The sequence below is a fragment of the Archocentrus centrarchus genome, chromosome 5 (genome assembly GCF_007364275.1).
Source record: "Archocentrus centrarchus isolate MPI-CPG fArcCen1 chromosome 5, fArcCen1, whole genome shotgun sequence".
NCBI lineage: Eukaryota > Metazoa > Chordata > Actinopteri > Cichliformes > Cichlidae > Archocentrus > Archocentrus centrarchus.
Genome location: NC_044350.1, coordinates 24,094,491 through 24,116,963, shown reverse-complemented (window position 1 = coordinate 24,116,963; position 22,473 = coordinate 24,094,491). Strand labels below are relative to the sequence as shown.

General features: G+C 39.0%; 1 protein-coding gene across 5 annotated transcripts in view; it reads right to left on the bottom strand.

Annotated features, from left to right (window-relative positions):
* itga7 (integrin, alpha 7) overlaps positions 1 to 22,212 on the bottom strand; it is a 37,455-nt gene extending 15,243 nt beyond the window's left edge. For 3 of the 5 annotated variants that reach the window (XM_030728682.1, XM_030728683.1, XM_030728685.1), the window contains exons 1-5: positions 21,748 to 22,212; positions 7,754 to 7,881; positions 6,336 to 6,415; positions 5,851 to 6,106; positions 3,422 to 3,553 (exon numbers count right to left, since the gene is read on the bottom strand). In XM_030728682.1, coding sequence (XP_030584542.1) covers positions 3,422 to 3,553; positions 5,851 to 6,106; positions 6,336 to 6,415; positions 7,754 to 7,881; positions 21,748 to 21,965 — 814 coding nt within the window. In that variant the 5' untranslated portion in view covers positions 21,966 to 22,212. Of the gene's footprint in view, positions 1 to 2,693; positions 2,802 to 3,421; positions 3,554 to 5,850; positions 6,107 to 6,335; positions 6,416 to 7,753; positions 7,882 to 21,747 lie in introns of those variants that run through there. The other 2 variants (XM_030728684.1, XM_030728686.1) reach the window with 2 other exon arrangements.
* Positions 22,213 to 22,473: the final 261 nt, after the last annotated feature.

Genomic DNA, 22,473 nt, shown 5'->3' with positions numbered 1-22,473 from the left:
AATTTCAGCCAAGCTTTAGCTGTTGGATAAATGGCCTCAAATCTGACTCTAGAACACAGGTATATAGAGGAGTTCATGGTTGACTTGATGCTCAATTCCTGTGGCTGCAAAACAAGCACAAATCATAACCACTCCACCACCTTGCTTGTTGGTATGAGATGCTGATATACTATGTCTGGTTTAGCCAAACATGGCGCTATGCACTATGGCCAAACTTTGATCTCAGCTGTCCAAAGACTCCAAAGGTTCCAGAAGTCCTGTGGTTTATTCAGATGCAACCGTGCAAAGCTGAGCTGTTCTTTTTAAAGAGAAGAGGCTTTCTCCTGGCAACCCTGCCAAACAACCATACTTGTCTGTAGAGTCTGAGATGTAGCTCATGGGTTTCTTGCAGTTTCTCTGAGCATCGCACAGTCTGACTTTGGGGTGAATTTGATGTGCCACCCACTCCTGAGAAGATTGGGAGTTGTCTTGAATGTTTTCAGTGATGGATTTTAAAATGTGTGGAACTGGCCTGATAGGCAGCAACAATTGCTTCTCTAAGATAGTTGCTGATGTCTTTGTGTTAACACACACCTGAATGCTCCAGACCAGGAAACTGACCAAACTCCTGCTTTTATAAAGGTGGTCACACTCTCTGACAATCAATTAATGAAGTGCATTTGATTAGCAACACCTGGCTGCTACTTACCCACTGTATTTCTAAGGAAGCAGTAAGGGTATACTTAATTTTTCACATACTGCTTCTGCATTTTGACATAGTTTTTGTTGAATAATAAATGACATTATCTAATATGTCATGTTTTAATATTCGACTGAGGTTGTATTTCCCTATTTTACTTACCTGTTGCATTTACCAGATTATTTTTACCATGACCGCACATTTTTTAATGCACATTCTGATGATTTGGTAGTACTGTTTATTTCCTGCCTAAAAGTCTCCTTGAATTGAAATTGAATTTAATGGATTAATAATTAAAGATGATGTGACTAAAATGTTGATGTTGATGAGTAGAAAGCTATTTGTCTGTATTCACTGTTTTGACACTGACCTTTCTTTCAGGTATAGCCTCTTAACCCCCTATAAAATCAGACTTAGTCCCTTTAGCTTGTAATAAAGAGATTCTATGCACATTATTCATTGATATTTAAGATACAACAATAGCTGCAAATTCCTGTCATTTTAGTAAGCATGCATAGGTGCGGCATATCATCTGGTTAGGCTCAATGGAAGCACGTGGGTTATAAATGAAGGCTAAAAGGTCATGTGGGAATTAGTGTTGTCAAGGAGACGGCTCAATGCGGTGAGTAGGAGGGTAAGCGGGGTTGGAGGAATGTGAAAAAAGAGATTTATAGCAGATCCAAACACTTAGAGGAAAAAATAATGACCGGAACCCCCAAACAACAAAAAATAGCTCCTGCTCAGCAGACTGTGGATCATTAACTACAGACACTAAATACTGAGAGATTCATCGAGCTATCAGGGAAATACAAAGAAATCAGACACTATTAAAAACTCTAGATCCTCCTACTATCCACACAGAAGAAAGAGCAATCTTCCAGGAATGGTGATGCTATTTTCTGCAGAATTGATAAGTCAGTTGGCAGTGATTCTGATTCCTATTGATCTTTAATCCGGAACCTAACCTAGTCCAGAGCAAGTTAGGTTCAGAGCATCAGTTACCATGGCAATCTACCCGGTAAGAAGTGAACCACCTTTGTTGTACAGAAAACCCGGGATTAACCCTGAAGTTACCTGGAAAAGAGCAAATCCTACTTCATTGTAGGATTTGCTCTTTTCCAGGTCTCTTAAGATAAAATTTGAAATGCTGTAAACATTTGTGATAACCAACAAATTAGTTGCAGTTACCACATCACAGTGGTGTCTTTGTTTTTGAATAGAACTTAATAGAACTCAATGGCTAACCTTTCATTTTGATACCAAAAACTCATTTTATTCATTTGACTCTGATACTAAGTATATCTTAACCTTGGTTAATCCCTTATTTGCCATTTAGGGCCATCATCAGAATTGAAAAAGATTAATAATGGCCAATAATGAAATACATGCCACATGTAGCAAATATATTTATAATGTTCCTATCAACCTCAATTGTACTTTGTGTTTAGCACTAGTTAGCAAAAGTTAGCATATTAACATGTTAAATAATTAGCATTGTCATCGTAAATATGTTAGCACGTTGATGATGTACCTCAGCATAACCTCACACAGCTGTTAGAATGACTGTGGACTCATCTTTTATATTAGTTAAACCATTTCAGTTTAGTACAACTGCAACTACTGTGAGTGAAACCACCACCAAGATACCCTGGAAAGCTTCATCCAGACAGACACATGCAAACTGACAACGGAGAGCTACAGACAGAACAGACAAACACCCTGCTGCCACTCAAAGAGACAGTCATCTCTTCTGCAAATATGTAATTCTGCCAATGCTTACATTTGATTAAATTCATAAAATGAAAGAAAAAATGTAAGAATAACTTTGGATGGCTGTCTCTTTTTAACAGTAAGGACAAAGTTTGATGTGCATAGACGACATACTAAAATCTATATAGGCAGACATACTGTGTAACTGATCAGAAAGGATTAAGACAAAGATGGAGAAAAACACGATACTATGTCCACTACAAGCCCAGTCCGGTCCAGACAACAGCACCTCAAGCCTACAAACCTAGGTAGCTATTATGAGCTACATCCTCAAATGGTGTGGGCCGCCTGGATGGTTCCAGAGTTTTGTACAGCAGTGCATCTTCGACAGGGCTAGCCATGAACAAGAGCCCTATGGCCCAAAACAGGAGAAAACAGAAAGAAGCAGAGAGAGGAGTGTGGGAGGGGTGTGATGGAATGGTGAAATGGTGAGGGGGGGAAAAAGTGAAAAGAGAAAAAAAGGGGGAGAGGGAGGTGCAGGTGAGAGGTTGTGATTGATTGTTTTGTTTTTTTTTTTGTGGTGCTGCAGTGGTTTGTCCTGCAAAACCACTAGGTACCTGGTGGAGCGATGACACATCAGGCTCAGACTGTACACCACTGATATTTTCAGATAATGGTCAGTACCTTTTTTTTGTAGTTTCCCTAGTTTGCCCAAGAAAGTGAGCAAATACTGGCATCATGAGAACTGATCCTGTCAGGCTACATGTCCACCCACAGTGAAAAAGGGTTCAGAAATGAGGTGGAGTCACATTCAGGGCTTAATGACTCATAAACAGCTAAGCCAAAAGTCGTCTCCAGGAATGACAGGGACACTAAAAAATGTTTTTCTTCAGTTTAGTTGCTCCAATTGCTAGTTCCTGCAATTTTGTCAGTCATATTGGGGTACAGCCTAAGCCCTGGTGTCATCCTCCTTCCAGCCCTCTCTATCTCTCCTGTGCGCAGGCAGCAGTGAGCAGGGAGGACAAATCCTACCCAGGTAACTGTGGTAGGGCACAGGGATGAGCTGGGAATTAAGTTGTTTCTGATCTGCCACCTCGTAAGGTCCATCCTCATAGAAACCGAGGTCAAACAGAGTCTGGTTTAGGAGCTGAACGCGCATTTCACCTGGAAAGGAAATAAGTGAGGGTACAGCATAGTGACAGAAACACATTTTACACAATGGGCAACAGACCATAGATATGCTTCCCAAATCCAGCCTACACACTGTTTTACAATGTATTCAACATTTTAATCAACATAATGTAGTATTTAAGCAGTTAGCATTAAACAATTAAATATACTTTACCATTTTATACCAACAAAACTTTATATGATACACATTCAGCATTGGTTTTGATCAAAATAATTAAAGATGCAGCCCACTCAAATATCAGCCCTTGATCTAAATACACATTTGATGCATAAAGAAAAAGTCATTCAGAATAATAAGATACATCAATTTCATCTAATAGACAAAAGACTTATATTTCAGCATTTAAAATATGATTTGTATAAATTAAGAGCATGATGCAACAGAGCACAGCTTTTATTCCATAAGGCAGTAACTGATTTCTCCATCCAAAGTATCTCAGAGCATTTCAATTAAATGCAATCAGCTGTGCTGCATAATTTCTCCATTCAATCAATAGAATGGCCTATAAATTAATTGCACTGTCCTGTTAGAAGTACTTATTTAAGTGGACAATTTATTGCTTTTCTTCTCTAGTGTGCATTAGCTGCAACAGGAATTCTTCTCATACTTCTTTTACACCTATAGTAAACTGCCTTTGCACTATAACGGAGCAACAATCAAGAAGGCATAAGAGAAATAATCAATAGACACCTAATCCAAAAAACAGTACAAATTATTTCTGCTTGCCATTCATCTTTATGATGCAACAGTATCAGATCTTATCCAGAAGTGAGGTATTGGGTGACACTGGACACCCCTGAAAGATGATTTACAGAGCATGAAAGGACCAGCAGGAATGTATGTTTACTCAAGTACAGGTGTAGTGTACTTGTAATTGTACTATTTCTGTTATTCTACTTTCTGCTTCTACTCTACTATATTTTGGATACAAATATTATTTGTATTCCATGCCATTTTAATGCTTTGGCTTCTTATTATTTTTCAGCTAAATCATACTGTTATAGCTGTCATGGCGTGTGTGTGGCAGGCAGGATTGGACCCCAGGATGCAGACTCACAAAACAGGATTTATTGGGAAAATAGAACAGGAACCAGAACACAGCTAGGCAGGGGCTGGACAGATGCCAAAACTAAACTAAAGTCACTACAGAGAAGGGACATACACAACGAGGGAACACTGAAGGCGACGCGACAAAGAACAGATGAACACTGAGGGCTTAAATACACAGCAGGTAATCAGGGCAAGAGGAAACAGCAGGGAGCAACAGGTGAAGCAAATGAAACTAATAACAGGGGAAGCAAAACTAGACACAAAGCACAGGGAACACAAGACTGTCAAAATAATACAGGAAGTGACTAACCAAGGTGCACGCAGACTACATACGGGGAACTGGCACACAGACACGGGGCAGAGACACAGACTAGTCACAACACTAGGAATAACTCAACATGAAAACACAGGAGGTCAGGGACAAGACATCATGACAAAACAGACAAGAACATGGAGCAGGGGAGACAGAGACAAAGGGAACAAGATCATCAAAACACACTGGGAATTAAACACTCAGGGAAAATAAACTAAAAACACAAAACGCTGGGCAGACGGCCCAGGACCATGACAATAGCAAGCTACCCAGCAATGTGTCATTAAAATCATCAACAGCTGCAACATTGAAGTGATATACATATCAGTGAATCAATAATTACCATCTAGTAGTATCACATGACTGTGAAAGTGCCACTCTATACAGAGTGAGTTAAATGATTACATAATTTTTTTAAAAACTATCAGCTACTGAAGTATTATAACTTTTATTAAACCTTCACAACTAAATATTTATTTTTCCATGTTGCAAAATAATCCATCCAACAAAAAATTGTGATTAAATTATGTTTAAACCTTTGTCCACTTTTCATATAATGAATCTGTAATAGGACACAGGACTACACCTGAAAATCATGCCCATTGTTTACTGTGCCAATTTTCTACTTTGATTTTTATTTTCATTTTTCTCTGATTAAATGTTCAGATTTCTACTTCCTGCCTTCTTCTTTGTCCCCCCGCCCGTGCCATCCATTTAAAAAAAAAAAATCCAGGAAACACCCCTGAAATGATCCGTGCAAGTTGAAAATCTTCAAGCGTTGCCTTAATTTTTGTGAGCAGTATGTATAACCCCAAATCATACCACACAGATTTTCCTCGGGTTTTTCAAATTAGTAAAACACACAACTCTAAACAAAATGACACTTCTGTCAATCAGCCACACTACCTTTCCAGTTGTATGTTCCCGGAGCCCCAAACAGAATGAAGTTGTTGTCTGGGGTGAAACTGACAGACAGGCCCTGCTGACAGAAACCAAACTGCTCGTGTCCCTGTGGCCGACCCTCACAGAACTTCCATTCCCCTCCATCCAGGTCATCTCGCTCAGTCAAGTCCTCACTCAAGACATAGCAGCGTCCAATTGGATCGCGGGTCTCTGATGGCTGGTTTACACGTTGCCTCAGTTCGTACAGGTGAGCACAGGTCTGGTGACGTAAGAAAATGGCAGTGTGGCTCGGATATCAGTTTGCCTTTGATTTTTTTAATGATATGATACTATACAACACTATAATGACCAAATTATAAGCCCACGTCTTCATCATTATAAATAACAACTTGACAGAGGAACCAAATCTGGAAATGTATGACTGTTCACATATCTCTTGATCACAGATCACTTCTTGATGAATTTACCCAATTTGGGCTGTTACTCACCACAACTTTCCCTCCAATGCCCTGACTCTTAACTGTAACTCCCAGCCACTGGTTGTCCTTGCTCTCTCGGTCCCACCTCACTGAGGCAAAACACAGAAAAGTCAGTCATGATGGCTTCCATGTTGTAAGCCAATAAAAATTAAGGTTGCAAGCAAATAGCACTTTGCTATGCAGTGAGTTGTTCAATTATATTTGAACAAACTAAAGCACATTTTTATAGCAACAAGAGCTAGAAGCTTTTTCATACCAAAACTTGATCTTGCAGCAACAAAGTGAACCTGGTAATGCTTATTTTGATGTTACAAAATCCAACAGAAAAAAAAAATCTCTTCTGTGACTCAAATTAATGATTTCAGCTGGGAAAGCTGGTGTTGTTTACACCTTATAGGTTTATGTGTGTGTATCATCATGGCAAGAAGTTGTACTAAATCTGAGAGTAAACCTAACATAACAGGAATTACCACAGAGTACTTTTGCAGGTGTTTATATGCCATTTTCACACATGAACGCCTCATAATGTCAGCAGAATTGGATTACAGCATTAACTAAAGTCGCCCTTTCTCATAGGAACCACAAAACAGGACATATTCTCACTAACAGAGATGCTCCATTTGGTTTAGGTGAGGGTTGCTTACTGGATAGTGTGCAGGAGGAAAGCACATGACATCCACTCTTACTTTAGATGTTTCAGATTAGATTCAGCTCTAATCTTACGTGGGCTCACTTGGATATTAGCTGGCTGGGTAAAGTCTGTTTAATGAGCAATATGACTGATTTTGACATTTGCTTTCTCACCAGTAGTAGGTTGAAAAAATATATGACATGGCACTTAAAAACTAATTATTTTACAAATGCCAAAATGTCATCCCAAATCCTTTCCCTAATATGGACACATGCAAGATTTGTGCACTTTACTGTTACATGTTTTTCTCTTTTGAGTAACAAACTCAAAGTAACATCCATCCTTCAAAGGTTGCTGACTGCTCTGCCATTTCCTGCACAGATTGAAGCTTGGCATTTGTTGAGAAAGTGTGGATGAATAAACATTATTTTTGACTCTACCCATTACACAGACAAATGAAAAATCTAAGTGTTTGATAATTAACAGTAATATATATATATATAGTAATATATATATATGTTGCTTGTTAGATAAATCATTGATGTTGTGCCTAGTGTGATGTAGTGTATTTTAAGAACAAATTAGTCTGACTTTTTTTTTTTCATTATTTCATCAATTAATAATAATTCTTTGTTCGACAAAAGTCTGGCTCTTATTTTGATTTCCAAGTCCAAGCTGGTGTGTTTAAGGACTGTCTATGTCTGACCAACCAATTAGTGTTTCATTTCACATCAGGGAGAACAAACAGAAACACCAGAAGTCCATTCAAGTTGTTTCAACTGCACTTTAAACTCACCGTCTCCATCAATATCAACCCGCTCACAGTCATACTCCTCTGGTGTGATTGGACACCTGAACAGGGCTCCAGGTCGACTGCCTGTCAACTGGCCCTGCCCTGCTGCCCGTGGCGCCCCCACCAGTATCCTAAAGTAAAAAAAAAAAAAAAAGTTTACTCAAAGCAGTTGCTCACCTAATCTTAAGTCACCATTACTGTAAAGTACAGTCACCTGCAGGTCAAGTGACATCCTGAACATGAGGCCACATCCAGTAGAGTATGTTATGTTGCCTTAAAATGTATTTATAACAGCTCTGGGAAATCTATATCTAGTGCACCTTCTTTGCACTCACAGACAGCAGCTATTACCAGTTGTCCTTCACTAACAAGGCCAGGAAAAGTTTTATTCACAGTGAGGTGGTTGCTGATATTTTGGGGCCAGTGTCACTGCCCTCTGCCTTATTAGGAGTGGCTGATTCAGGCCAGGATGCTATTTAAAAACCGAATGTTGAGCCACATTCCACCCAACACCATCAGCCATGGCATACGCATGGAAGCGAGACATAGGGAAACACAGAAGATAGAGTAAAGAATGAAGAGCAGAATGTAACAGAAAATTAGAAAAAAACAGAGGTCTACCCCACATTGACAGCAGACTGCAGTGTGACTACATGTCTGATTATGAGAATGATGTTAGCAATGTAAATGCTAGGCTCAGCTGTGTGAACGCTCCCACCAGCAGCTCTCCTCATATCTACTTCATAACTATCTACTGTTATGTACACACTTAAATAGAGCTATCTCTGTGAGAGAGAAGACTTTAAATAGAATGCAACAGGCTAGAAATATAGCACAGGTCATGCAAGAATAATTCTAAACTGATGCTTTTGCGTTTACAAAGAAGCAGCTATAACAACAATGCTAGGTGCACAGAAACTCCTCTTTACTGAGCTAGATAGTTCAGATTGAGATGCCTAATACACTACACTGTGTACATTTTACAGTACTGGATTCACTCTGCTCCTGGTAAAGTAATTGGATCAAAGGTGCATCATTTCCAGCCACATCCAGATTTATCTGTAACACACAGATAAAGCTGGACGTGGCGTCAGGCATACAAACAAGACATTATTACATTACTAGGAATAATACAAAGCTTTCTTAATTTCATTTATTTGTTTATCTACTCTTTTTGGTCATTGACTGATACCATAACAGTGTAAATAAAATACAGCTCTTAGGGTTTTGTAAAGATTTAAGTCTTGCTTATACTTCCTGCATCAGCAAGTCCGCTTCAATCCAAGTGGCATAAATTTTGTAACAGAGAAAAAGGAAGTGCAAGGGTTTGTGCGGACGTGCCAATTTTTTGTGATCGTGTGGAGCCGTCCTCCAAGACTTTACATTACAGTGTACTAACTGCGTATACCCCCTGAGCCCCTTAAAGTGACGAAGGCTTTTTATTAGTTATCATGGCCTACATTTTAGTCCACAGTTCCAACACAGCAATTCAAGTGTTGGCACACATTTAACTCATTTTGTCCTGGCAGAGCACAGCATACAGGTACATACAGTCCAGTGATGGGTTGCTGTAAAAAAAAAGTAAAAGCAGTGAATTCAAAATGTTACTCAAATAAAACAAAGCACTGCAAAATAAAATTTAAGTAGCAAAAACATTCATTAAGCAGAAACACTCTATTCAAAGTGATATCTGTATTTTAAGAGAGAACGGTCATTTTTTTTGTCTCACCCCTTCTGGTGATCGGTCGCATAGACTGTATTGAAATCTGTGAAAAAGGGGAGTTTATGTATACGTACATGTTTATGGTGAAGAAGAAATGTGCACAGAGAAGGTGTTTCTAAAGACATTTTTGGACCACAAATTCCCCGAATTAAATATAGATTTGTTTTTGTTGACATCACAGGAACTTTGCATGCTATCAGTACCAGATTGAAGCTAGCTAAAGGTGGGTGAAACCTCCAAAAATAAGTATTAATAAACAAAAATAGAGAAACCTGAGTATAATTATATGTTGGTCAGTTCCTTGAGTAATGTTTAGTGCCTTAGTATTGTTAGGCCTATATTGTTTATGGGTTATATGCGCTGTCATATTACAAACACGCACTGGGTACTCCACTAGTATTTAATAATGCATTAACCTATATGGCTGTCACTGTGCCAATTCTAGGTAGTCCACTTTAATAATCTTACTTTGAACTGTCATTGTCTTGGAGTAAAATGATTTCCCTTTTAAATTTAGTGTTTAAGTACAAAGTAGACTTAAAGGACAATACTCACGTGTAAGTACCTCAAAATTTGTACTTTACTGCAGTCTTCTCACATAAACTACCACTGACACATCCCAGACTGCCAGACAGTTTAACGTTCTATTTTCTGCTCCTGTCGTCTCTTTCCTGACAAATACTCCTGTTAAGATGCAGCTGTGCATGCCTCAGGAATGATTCCCCTCACCTTAACGACCAGAAACCAAAACAGGCACGGAGAGCAAACATGTGAAATGATGTTTCACACCACCTCTGACCCACATGGGAAAAAAAACTAAAAAAAAAAAAAAACCCAACAACAAGCAACGTTAAGCCAATGCAAACACATGTTTAACAAAGAGGAAAAAACAATCACTAAAAAACAAAACAAAACAAAAAATCCACCTGATAACATCCAATTCCTTATTGACTTATTGACCATAAACCAGAGCCTCCTACATTCCAGGAGGCTCTGGTTTATGTTTTGGAGTTAAGGTGATACCTCGCTTCCACCCACATGCTCAGATAGGCAGGTGTCAGGATGTGAGGCTGGGATGTCTGATTATCTCTTACACCACCTTTATTTGTAGAAGAGACTTGGCTCCCAGTATGTCATTTTCCCCCAACTGTAAAACTGTGGCAGGCTGAAATTATTCTTTCTGCAGAAAACATTTCATAACATTTTATGCCTATTTCATAGATACAAGATACTTTATATCCATTGATAAAACCAGGAAAAAAAAATATTTCAGTGATTTATCATGAATAAATGCTGCTCTATTTACAGCCTCTCAACTTATATATCTTGTGTAATAACTGATTTTAAATATTTGGGATTTGAACTGTTGATAGATGGAATTTTAACATGTATGTCTGTACCAAATTCGACACAGATAAAGTGTCATGACTGAATAATACTTTCATTTATTTCCACTTTACCTACTTTCTAACTCATATCATTGTTTAGGACTGACTCAGACTTTATGATCATGAGCTTCACTGCCAAGCTCATTCTTTCAGTAAATCCACATTTGGCATGGTGTGTGCATGAGTGTGTGTGTGTGTGTGTTTGTGTGAGTAATGTGGCTAGTAATAGGAATGTTGTTGCTGCTCCACACTGACCCTGGAGGAGATATCAGGGTGTTGATGTGATGGTGATGGTGTCTGGTAGAAAACCCACATGAACCCAGATCCTGCAGATCCAGCACCGGCATGCATGTGTATGTATTACTTTGACATGTTGAACACACAGATAAGGCACCTGGGTTCTGTCTATATAAAGATCCCCACCCTATCTGAGAAACTGATTAAAACAAGTCTAAAGCCCCGCATGAGGCTTTACTTGGGGATAGCAATGCTATATGCCACTGGTTTTCATGCTAGTGGGGGACAAAATCGCTCCAGGTGTGGACAAGCGGGGGGTGAAGTATGGAGCAAAAATAAGTTGAATGAATAGACCTTTGCTAGGAAAACAAAACAAAAAAGGGCTTTCTGATATTATTTTTCTGAATATTATTTAATGAAAATTCAACTTGGCTCCTATTTTATCATTATTAGTTGATAAAAAGTGTGAGATGTGAATTATTTTGGGGTTTTGAAATGTGGCAGAGGAGGTTGGAGAACCACTAAGCTTTACCAATAACAGCATCCTAATTGCAGTGTTCTGCAATTGTGTCTTCTGCTTACAGATGTTAAGCAGAAGACTTCAAACTTGCTTGTTAGTCTTACAGCTGAAGCTGATGGAAATGGTCATAAATCAAAGTCAGTGGGGTACATTAACTGGGAACATTGCGTGTTTGTACAAAATTTTATGGAAATTTGTCCATTATTTGCTGACATACTTAAATTTGGAACAGAATTTTGGTTCCACCAGTAGTCAGTCAGACTGGTACAGTTATACCTGGAGCCATGGCACATGTGCTAAGGGAAAGCATGAAAAACATGCACTGATTACAAAGAAGAAAGCCTCCCATCACACATATAAAAATACTGAATTGGTGTTAGAGAAGACCATCAAAACAAGCTGTCAGTCATTTTTTAATCAAGTAATTACAGTGCTCAAAGAGAACAAACCCATTACAGAAAGGAGGAGGGGCACCTACAGAAGGCTGTATGTAAATCATCATGTTCTTCTGACTATGATGTTTTGTTTGCACTTGAGAATCTTGAATATGTGCAAAAAGAACCTATGAAGAGCTGTCAACAAAATATCACAGCAGTTATTACAGCGCCATGCCAAAACTGCTATATGTACACACCTCTGTTCTGATTTGTGATTTACAGCCACTCCAAGGCCATCATCCTTTTTTCGCTCGTTGATCATCACAAAAACAACACAGACACTCATTATGCTGCACTCATACTCGTGTGTTCACTGAGGGGAGCATGTGCAGTGACCCCAACACTCTCTCCACTATCCCATTCACCCATCCCCCATACAGGTTGGGTGCGTGCGTGCACACACACACACACATACACACACACACACACATGATTTTGTCTTCCCTCATTCCTCCCCCACTTTCAGGAGTCACATCTCTCTGTATAGCCTCCCATACAGCAGCCAGTGAGAACAGCAGGGAACCAGGACAACAATGTGATTGAGAAAGTTCAAAGAAATGCATCACACATGTAACCAATTTAGACCAATAATCCTGCAGTAAATAACAAAGAAATTGCGCAAAAATTGTTATTTATACAGAAGGCCGGTCTGTCCCACAGACTTGGTTCTCATGCGCTTACAGCTTATTAAATTGTTTATACCAATTTTGGTAGTGTCCATGTTGTCTGTTGCAGGATCACATGTGTGACTGCGGCTTGGTAAAAAATTCCCCTAACCCTCACAATGAATTTCATATTCTCATAAATCAACTTGTACTCAAGCTAAAAACAAGGGTGCCTTTTCTTCATTATGAAAAAAAAAAAAAAAAAAAAAAACTGCAGATGCAACGAGTTGACATGGCAATAGCAGTGTGCCAATCTGTAAACAAACCAATACACCACTGGGGAGAACGCAAACATCTGCAGGGAGGTGTTTGACAATCCCAACAGAATTGAAAGCTCTGTGTTGTTTGTTTAGAAAAAGAAAGCACTGTCACTTTTTGCACTTGTAAATTGAATAATGTTGAAGAGCAAGTTAAACTTTTTAGCAGCATTTAAAAGCTTTTTTTTTTTTTTTTCCAAGCCCAACCCTTTTCTGAGAATGTTCCAGCCACGGGCTTTCAAGGGATAATCAAGTTTATGAAATGACTGAAATACGCCCTAAATATTTTCAATATTTTGTTTTATTTCATTACTGCTGCTCTTTCCTAATCTGTGTGCTCACACCCTTAAACAGACCAGTGTGAGATTGCTGTTCTATAGACAATGGCTATAAAGGATCAGCATGGGGGCCAGAGGCTTTTTAGACCTACTGTTGGTATCCTGGAGTAAGGCTGTGACCTCTGACCTGGAAATACACACACGGCACGCTCATATATATATACATACAGGAAAAAGTGCTATCATGTACCTGAAAACCAAAATAAAGTGTACAAATCACTCACACACTCATGTAGATACTCATCAAGCAACAGTGCAACAACTGTAAAGTACAGACCAACACACAGCCTGTGTGACAGTGTTGACCAGGGCAATGACTCTCTTAAAACATAAGCCAAATGGCCTCTTTCAGAAAATGCTGTGTTTAAACACCTGACTCCAGTTTCTTGCTGATGAGAAAACGACAGCTGAGAGCGAGGTGACCAAGTTGTGAATCACCATGTTTTAACATGTCCAGTCTGGGCAGAGGAAAAGAGAGTTGGGCACTGCTCAATAATTCGCAAAAAGAAAGACAGAAACAGCTGCCAGTTCCTGCAAAACTCCTCTGGGATGTTGTGGTTCACAGCCCACGGATGTGACTCAACTTCCTGCCTGTCTGTGGACATCGCAATCATGGTGCATTAATCTAAAAAAAATATAAAATAAAATAGGAAAAAAAACCTAACTCTTCTGAACAACAGTGAGAGCAGATTTGAGGCAGAAGAAGTGTTTTCGACTGCATTTAAGGCTAATGGTAACCCCATTCTTACCACACATGCATCTTTAACAACCCCTAAACTCACCACCTGCCCCCCTGATCAATAAGTGAAGAGTCATTTTGGGGCATAGATGGGCAAATGATGGCCCTTGGGTACTATACCATCCCTTTTTACATTCTCCTTTTGTCAACCCCCTCCCACCCACCCCCCCACCCCCCATTAGCTGGTCATAAACCTATTGATCTGTCTCTCTACTCATCTGTTAGGGTTCTCAAATTCCACTGTTAATTTTAAGTGTGCCTCATTTCCCATTGTTATTGTTTTTCCTTAATTCTTTAATGAATTGAGTTTGCTGGTAGTAGGTTCATAAGCTGCCTGTTCATTCATTCATCTCTCTGGGATCTTAAATACAGTACCAGTCAAATGTTTGAACAAACTTTGACCGGCACTGTACACAGAATACAGCAAGTGAAAAGCAGGTAAACAATCATTAAGTCACTTTTGCCTTTTTTCCCCCCCTAGCACAATGAAATTACAGCTATGTCAACCTCACATGGTGTGTGATGTTCTAAATAAGACAGTAACAGAGGAAAGAAATGTAATATATCATGAGAGGGCTAAAATATGAGACTTATAAACTTTTAAAAAAAAAAACAGTTAATGAGGGTGTAAGAGCATCAGCAGCAAATATATCACCCTCCTGTCTGTATGTTGATGTGAGTCTGTGTGCATGTGTTTTGTGTTTGTTTGTTTTTAGTTACAGAATATCAGGTACAGTGACTGGCTGTTAATTCCTTCTTTACCATTCAAGTCATGTTAAACTTTTTCATTTGAACTTTTTCACTTTTCATTTGAAGATGAACAAATAATTAGATTTTAGACACTGCCCCAACATTTTTGGAAATTCTGCTGTTAAACAAAACATTATTTTAAAATATCTCTAACTTTTTAATATAAGCTGGTTACATGTATCAACAGTTACTGCATGTGCATATTAATATATGTAGTAAATACTTTATGTGTTGAAACCTGTTTCAATTTAGTAATGCATAAACCCCCAACTTTGCCAACACATTACATTTCAACTTACAAAATATTAGTGCAACTTCAAAACATGGAGCTTTTTCATTTGGCGCTTAATCGTGGTAGCTATCAACATTTATAACACGCTAAGGGTCAGATCAGCCCATATCTCTTCAAATGTCTGATGCAAGTCTTTGCAAAGACCATCTATTAAAAATAATAAATAATACATTCACTTCATATGATTATTGCTATCGAAACTGTAATCTCGGAGTGTCAAACAGAAAAACGATTTCAATATAAACAAACAAAAAGCCTCCACATCGCTTGTAATTTCCTGCTCTTGTCTGGTTTGCATGGTGTGTTTCTGGACATAGATCAGTGGCCTATCAGTTCCCCGTAGAGCAGCTATCAGATGATTTATTAAACTGCTTCTTTAGCAGTCAACTCAATGTGTGCATACACATACACATACATATTTAAACACACACACACACACACACACGCACGCACACACACACACACGCACGCATTTAATCAAAGGGGAGGCGTGCAATGATTTATTCATCCCGTTACCACGAGACCCTTGACACCTCCCCCACATTCAGACCGTGCCATATTCATAAGTGATTGCTGGAGTCAGCTTAAGGTATTGTTAAGATTTTTATCAGAAATCAAAGAAGGCAAAAGGTTAGAGTTAAAAATAACATAAATATTTATGCAGATAATAATACAAAATGTTTTTTTTTTTAAACATATAGATATATGTACTCTGCTAACTGTGTACAATGTGCATTTTTCTGCACCTCCATCAGATTCAAGTTGTATGTTTCCTCCTGACTCTGCAGATTGTGCATCAGCTTTCAGCAAGCACGCAGTCTGCAAAGTAATATTCCTGAAAGCTCTGGACCAGGCAGTGCTGCTTCCCACCGAGCTTTTGTCCAAGCCCGGGCAGCCCAGTAGAGGAATAGGAGAATGCTAAATAGACAGAGAGTAAGTGGGAGGTAGAAAAAGAGCATTTATCTAGTTTATGTGCAATGGAGACTGTAAAGCCCATGCTGCATAGCCTTTGCTCTTTCTGATCCCGCATATAAATACAGTTCTTACATTTATGAGGCTTTCACATGAATGGCCTCTGGGAGATTTAGTAAGAAAGTTACTGTAGGATAAACTGAAAAACGGGGAAAGAGAGCGGGAGAAAAATCATGAATTGAATAAGGGAGGACATGGGGGGGGGGCTTCATTCTCAACTCTTAAGCCAGGGTGAAAAAGCAGCTTTTATCTCTGGCTGTTGTAATGTAAATTAGCACCCAGAAATCTTTCTTTGTGTAATAAATATGTGAAGAAGTTCTGCTGTGCTCTGTTTTAAAGCATTAATACATATATGTGTTATATAAATGAAGCAGCACAGGAAGGTGTGTTTAATATTGTGAATGACGCAGCCTGCCTACTTAGTATTTTTGAGTAAGTGTGTTCAACCTGACAAGAACAATCACTGCAACTATTAGGGGTACCCAAGCAGTGTATAACATTCATAACAGGCAGAAAGTTGCATGTGGAAGACCATACGCTTCTCACTCTCAATGGTCGCCATCCTGGGCCGCATAGGTGAAGGATCACCAAAACATTTTTTCAGCTATAGGAGAAGGCTACATTTTCAGCACCAATGGCAATTCTAGCTAGGTAGCTAACAGACCTAGGTGCTGACAATACATGTGATGCTGTGTAGGCATGTTTGCATTGCTGGCTTCACTGTAGAAGTGGGATAATCACCATTTCTGGGAAGTGCACAACTTGCAGTGTTCAATAAGGGTTTCATGCACTACACAAGTTTCTATTGTGTACAATGTACAATTATTATTGATCATATTTTGCAATGTGAAAAAGCAAAATCATGTGATTGGCTTGACACAGGTTCGCTCAAGTTCCACTTTCCAGTTTCATTTTTCACAGTGTCATCACTGGATGACAATCAGTTGCTTGCTGTGATGTTATGTTATGTTAGTTCAGAGACCGACTCGCTGTATTAACCAGTTTTTAGTTTTTGTGCTCGTTGAGCTCGTTTTTTGCTGGGTGTAGATCCAGATTTAGTGTATAGATGTAAGACTGGTATTTTCTCTTCTATAAAGCATAGCAACATGTATATGGGTACATTTCCCAAAATGGCAAACCTTGCTTCTTTTGCAATCTCTGGAAACCTTTGGAAGTCAGCCAGTGATCACCCCTGTGTTACAGTCTTCCTTAGGGTGTTAATCAAGCCTCCAGTTCAATAAGAGGATTTGTTCAGGTTCAGAAAGCTTTGCTTTAGATTCTTATTCAGCCAGTGAAACCAAACTCAAGACAAGATGTCTGGGACTATATCCGCTACCTGTGCCCCCCCCCCAGGCAGTGAGACTGAGTGTTCCTGATCCCAAAAGCAGTACCACATGTAAACATGACCTCTACTGCAACCTGAGACTTTATTACTTTTCTTATGAAAGATTTGCAGCACAGTCAACTGTAATTCTACTGAATAAACTGTAGAATAAATCACAGTCTAATAGTATTCAGCGATGTGTGGCTTTGCAGCACACACTATATATGGATTTAAGATTTAGATTAGGCCCTTTTTTATAGACCAATGAAGTTCAGTAATACAGATATGTAGTGATATTACAGATATTTCAGTGACAAAAAGCAATGATTTGTGACCTACACTGGATCAGCAAAGCAGAACTGCTGTGCCCCCACATTTGTTAAGCAATCTGAAACTGAGAAACTCATTATTAATGCATTATGAGGCAGAAAATCCATGAAAGTGTAAAACAGGATACTTTCCAGTGGAACTGCTTCCAGTGTAATTTACATGTGTGGCAGCAAGCTAAATGTGCACACAGAACATTTCATGCTGTTTTAGGTATACTACCATATGTCCCTAAAGAACAAGATTCAGTCCTAACTGTGCTTCATGGTAGTGACATTTAGCAAATGTTAATATGCTAAACATGTGGACATGAGTGTGTTTGAACATGTAAGCATTAAAATGAAAGCACTGTTGTAGATCCTTACAGAGACACTGACATCATTGTAGACTCTAAGTCTTGCTTGGCTATAAAGTGGAAGAGAAAATGTGAAAATAAATGCATAAATTTTCCATCATGCTCTCACAAAGCATTTATCGCAACATCAGTTCTACATTTGCCCTTAGCATGTATTGTCTTACATACTGGATTTTTTTTTTTTTTTATGGCGGACTTACCACAGTGTAAAGATATTTATTATTTAAATTTAGGAAGATTGCCAGTGAGGGGCTCAAGCTCAGGGGGATTCCTGTCTTCACCAGGCAGTATACTAATAGCAGAAGCACTTCTCTTAGTATTAAAAATAGCAGATGTACACATAACTCAGACTCAAATACCCCTCACATCTCATCGTCTGTCTGGCATAAGCAGCAAAAGAAGAAATTCCCTTATTTAAGCTTTGGTCTCTGCTTCAGGGGGAGAAAAAAGGTGTGCAAAAGGCTCTCCTCCCCTTTGAGTGTGGCATGCTTTTACTTCCTCTATGTGTCAGTGACCTGCATCTCCTCACAGTATGTCAGTCAGTAAGATATTATTGTCTCACATGGGCTGTAACACTGAATAAAAAGGCCATTATTGTGTAAACCTGGGAGCAGTATCAAACCAAAATTTCTCCAATATTGCACATCCTTTACTGATCTTTACTGAGCTTCCTATAAACTATGGAACTCAAAAGATGGTCGTGGTGAAACTCTTTCATGGGTGACAGCATGACTAAGCTGTATTAGCACTTACATTACTTTATAGTGTGATCAAATCATGAGTAAGCACAGGACAGAGCATCAAAGCAGTCATATCATTTTCCCAGTCGAATAGGGTGACATAACACACAATGAGTGTAAAACATTATGGCCACAGGTGACAGTAACCCAAACCTTCATAATACAAAAAGAAAATGAGTCAGTAGCATCTAAGTTTCAGTCCGACTGTACATCACGGGAGCAGAAGTCATAATGGGAGCATGCCGGAGACTAAACTACCAAATAGGAAATGTAATAACACAAAGAGAACTATCATAAAGCTTAATGGAAATATATTATTCAAACAGGAAGCATAACTATTGTGCTGCTTTCTGAATAATGCAAATCTCTGAAGGCGCAATCAAAGCTGTCTAGAAATTTAGACTTTCCCACCAAGATGAATGTCAGAATTTTTCCTCTCTGTTATATTCCTGAAACAACATGTCAGCTTGTCCAGAGTGTAAACAAAGAGCCCCAAACTGTAACACACTAGATAGTTTCCCATTTCCTGCTGAAAGCCAGTGTTTATTTTAATACATATAATGTCAAATTTCTCATAACCTCCAGCAAAATAAATAATCAAATACATACTCAAATTGTGATTTTCCCTCGAATCTAACCAACTAGGTTTGTGCTTAAACTAATTAAAACTTGACTTAAATTCCTGTGAAATGGCAGAGGATGATTTTGTGTTGTAACAATGTGGAATACACTATTATTAATATGGGGTTACTACCACATTAATATCACACCATTAAATTCCAAATACTTCACAGAAAATTCTATTTTAATGCTCAAAGGTTATCATATCATTACCAAAATATTATCATAATGACTGATTTGACCTAATAGGCATTTGTTTCCACAACCTATACCCATTATTATTACACCATTATATATAATTTAGTCTAACCACAGTTAAACAGAGTTATAAGAGTTACAGTCACCAATGTGACCATTAATATAAATTGTATTTCTGATGAAATGGTAATATGTCTTCAGATTGTTTCTCCTCCACCAAAGTGGACAAAACATATTTCAGATTTTTATTTCACATTTAGGTGCCAAGTGCTGTTTTATGATCTGACCAAATTCTCTTATATCTTAAACTAAACATTTTAGAAGGACATTGTGCTTTCATGAAAAAAAAAAATACAGGTTAACAAAGCTGGAAACTTAGCTTGAAGTTAACGAAATTGGTAAAACAATAAATGTCTTTATGTCCGGCCAAATTGTTACCTTAATATTTCTAAAACCCTGGCTACACCCTCTAAAGTCATCTGCACTGACTCAAGCGTGACTGAAGATGAAATCATCATAAGCATCGAAACATAAAGTACTTGCAATTTCACAGCATACTGGCAGCAGCATTATTCATGCCACTCTCTTCCAGTAGACGCATCATCACATCAGGTCAGATTTTTATTGACTGTCTCCTGGCACTAATATCACTGATGGACAATTTTTCTGGAGTCTTACTCCTTGTTTACTCTGGCCACAGCAGTGAGCGATATAATCCTTTATTCTAGTAGCCAGTTTTTAAAATAAGCCCCAGGAATGCTGCTGGACAGCATGCTGGTTTTCAGAGGGATGACATGACTCTGTCTGATGTCATTCCCTCGGTCTTACCAGGCGACAGGGTGACTCCAGCCCGGGTAAACTGAGGAGCCAGCAGTTAAATATGGAGCTCCAAAACAGGAGCTTGTAGTAAGTTAATTCCCTCATTTTAAAGCATTAATTTTCATTTATACCACACATATGTGACATGAACACTGCATTTGCTATTGTGCAGTTTTGAGCTGACATTAGTTTAAACTTAACAGCACTAAATTTCAAGGGAACTATTACATCAGACGTTGCTATACTTATTTCATAGCTATAGTTAAACTGCAGGGTTTTCTGTGAGGATCTCAAAAAATATAATTTACCATCAGTTATGCAATCATATTTTTAAGCAACATTTTAAATGCATGTTTTTTTTTTCTTGCAATGCTGCAACTGCACTTTGGTAAATCTTTTGAATATCACCAGATATGATCAATTTTCATATTTCTGTGCAGTGTGTTAATCTCAGCAGAAAACTGTATTATAGTCCTATGAGGACTTTAATTGTACCAAGGGAATTTACAGTAAAAACGTAAATGTTTATGACTGATGGAAAATGCACTTTATCGTTTTGATGCACCACCAAATCAGATGGAACATTTCTCATCAATGTTACTCATAAAACTTCAAGAGAGCTAAACTTTGGCTGCCTCTTATTTGCTGTCCTGCAGTAAACATTTCCAAATATCTGCAAGCAGGCTTGTTATCATTTATTCATGAATTGCTGGAGGACTGGAACAGGACTCGTGAGTGTTCCAGTCATACTGAAAGGCCCATCAAAACAGCTGCCGGCAAACAGCAGATTAGAGAGCAAACACACATGCACAACTTATCTTTGAGCACATACACGCAGCCTAACAGACTAAATAACACTTTAGTGTCAAGACTCCCCACACTCTGTCAGTCTATTTCAGCATCAGATTTGAACTGCTCAAAGAAAATCACTTAAAAATTTTGTACCTTTTAGAGAAATTAGAGCCTCTTCTGATTCAGGAAGCTCACACTCATCCACTCTGCATTCAATTTAACTCAGAGCTCGGTATCCTTTCACTGTACATGCTGCACATAAGCATCTTTAAACTACTGCACTCTGTTCAGTTATGAGGGAAGCAGTGATTTGGCAAATTTAACAACAGATGCAGCATAGAAATGCTGACTGTGTTGGCATTAGCTTTTTAGATACCTAAAAATGAACTCATGATAAGTTTTTTGTATGAGGAGCAGGTGCAGATACAAGACATCACATATTTGAACTGACTCAAAAACACTCAGGACATATAGGACGAGCTCAGTGCCGCATTCACACTCACCAGCTCTGAGTGTCTGGGGTACGCTGTTGGTGAAGTGCAAGAGAGAAACCAAAAAAGGTGCCATGGTCTCCCAACTTATGCAGTGTGTGAGTAGTATCCAAGTTAAAGCCCTGAACATGACTTAAGAGTGTCAACACACCCCACATGAGGGTAGTCCACAGTTGAGAGGAACAAGATGAGAAGGGAGCAGTGTTCCTGTGTCCCTCTGGGGCTGCCATAGCAGGTTGCAGGTCCTCTAGCAAAGCAAGTTCAGCTCAGGAAGAGCACAGGGGAGATTCCTTCTCTGGCTCCCAGAGAGCTAAAGGGCAATAAGGGGAAATCCTGCGTGATCTCCTCTGCTTCGCTCTCCTCTCTGGGCGCCTCCCTTGTTTCCCTCGCTCTATTGCACTGCCTCTCAACTCCGTTTGCTGCTGTCAGTCTGAAAGAGCAGGCTGTGAAAATGCGGCTGCTACTACTATGTGTGTGTGCAAGTGTGCTTCTCTCAATACATGTGCGCCTCCCCCTCCTCTATACTCAGAGGGAGACAGAGGACAAGTGCCTTGAATAGCCCGCTCACTCCTCCCCCTCCTCTCTCCCTCTCTTTCAGCCCTTCATCCCCCTACTCCCTCCCACCCTTCCTCCCCTCTCTCAGCTGACATCAACACTCAAGGGAGTTGTGCCAAAATACCAGGCAAGGTTGTCAGGATACTTGGAGGCCATTGAACAGAGTGAAAGAGGGTGAAAAGA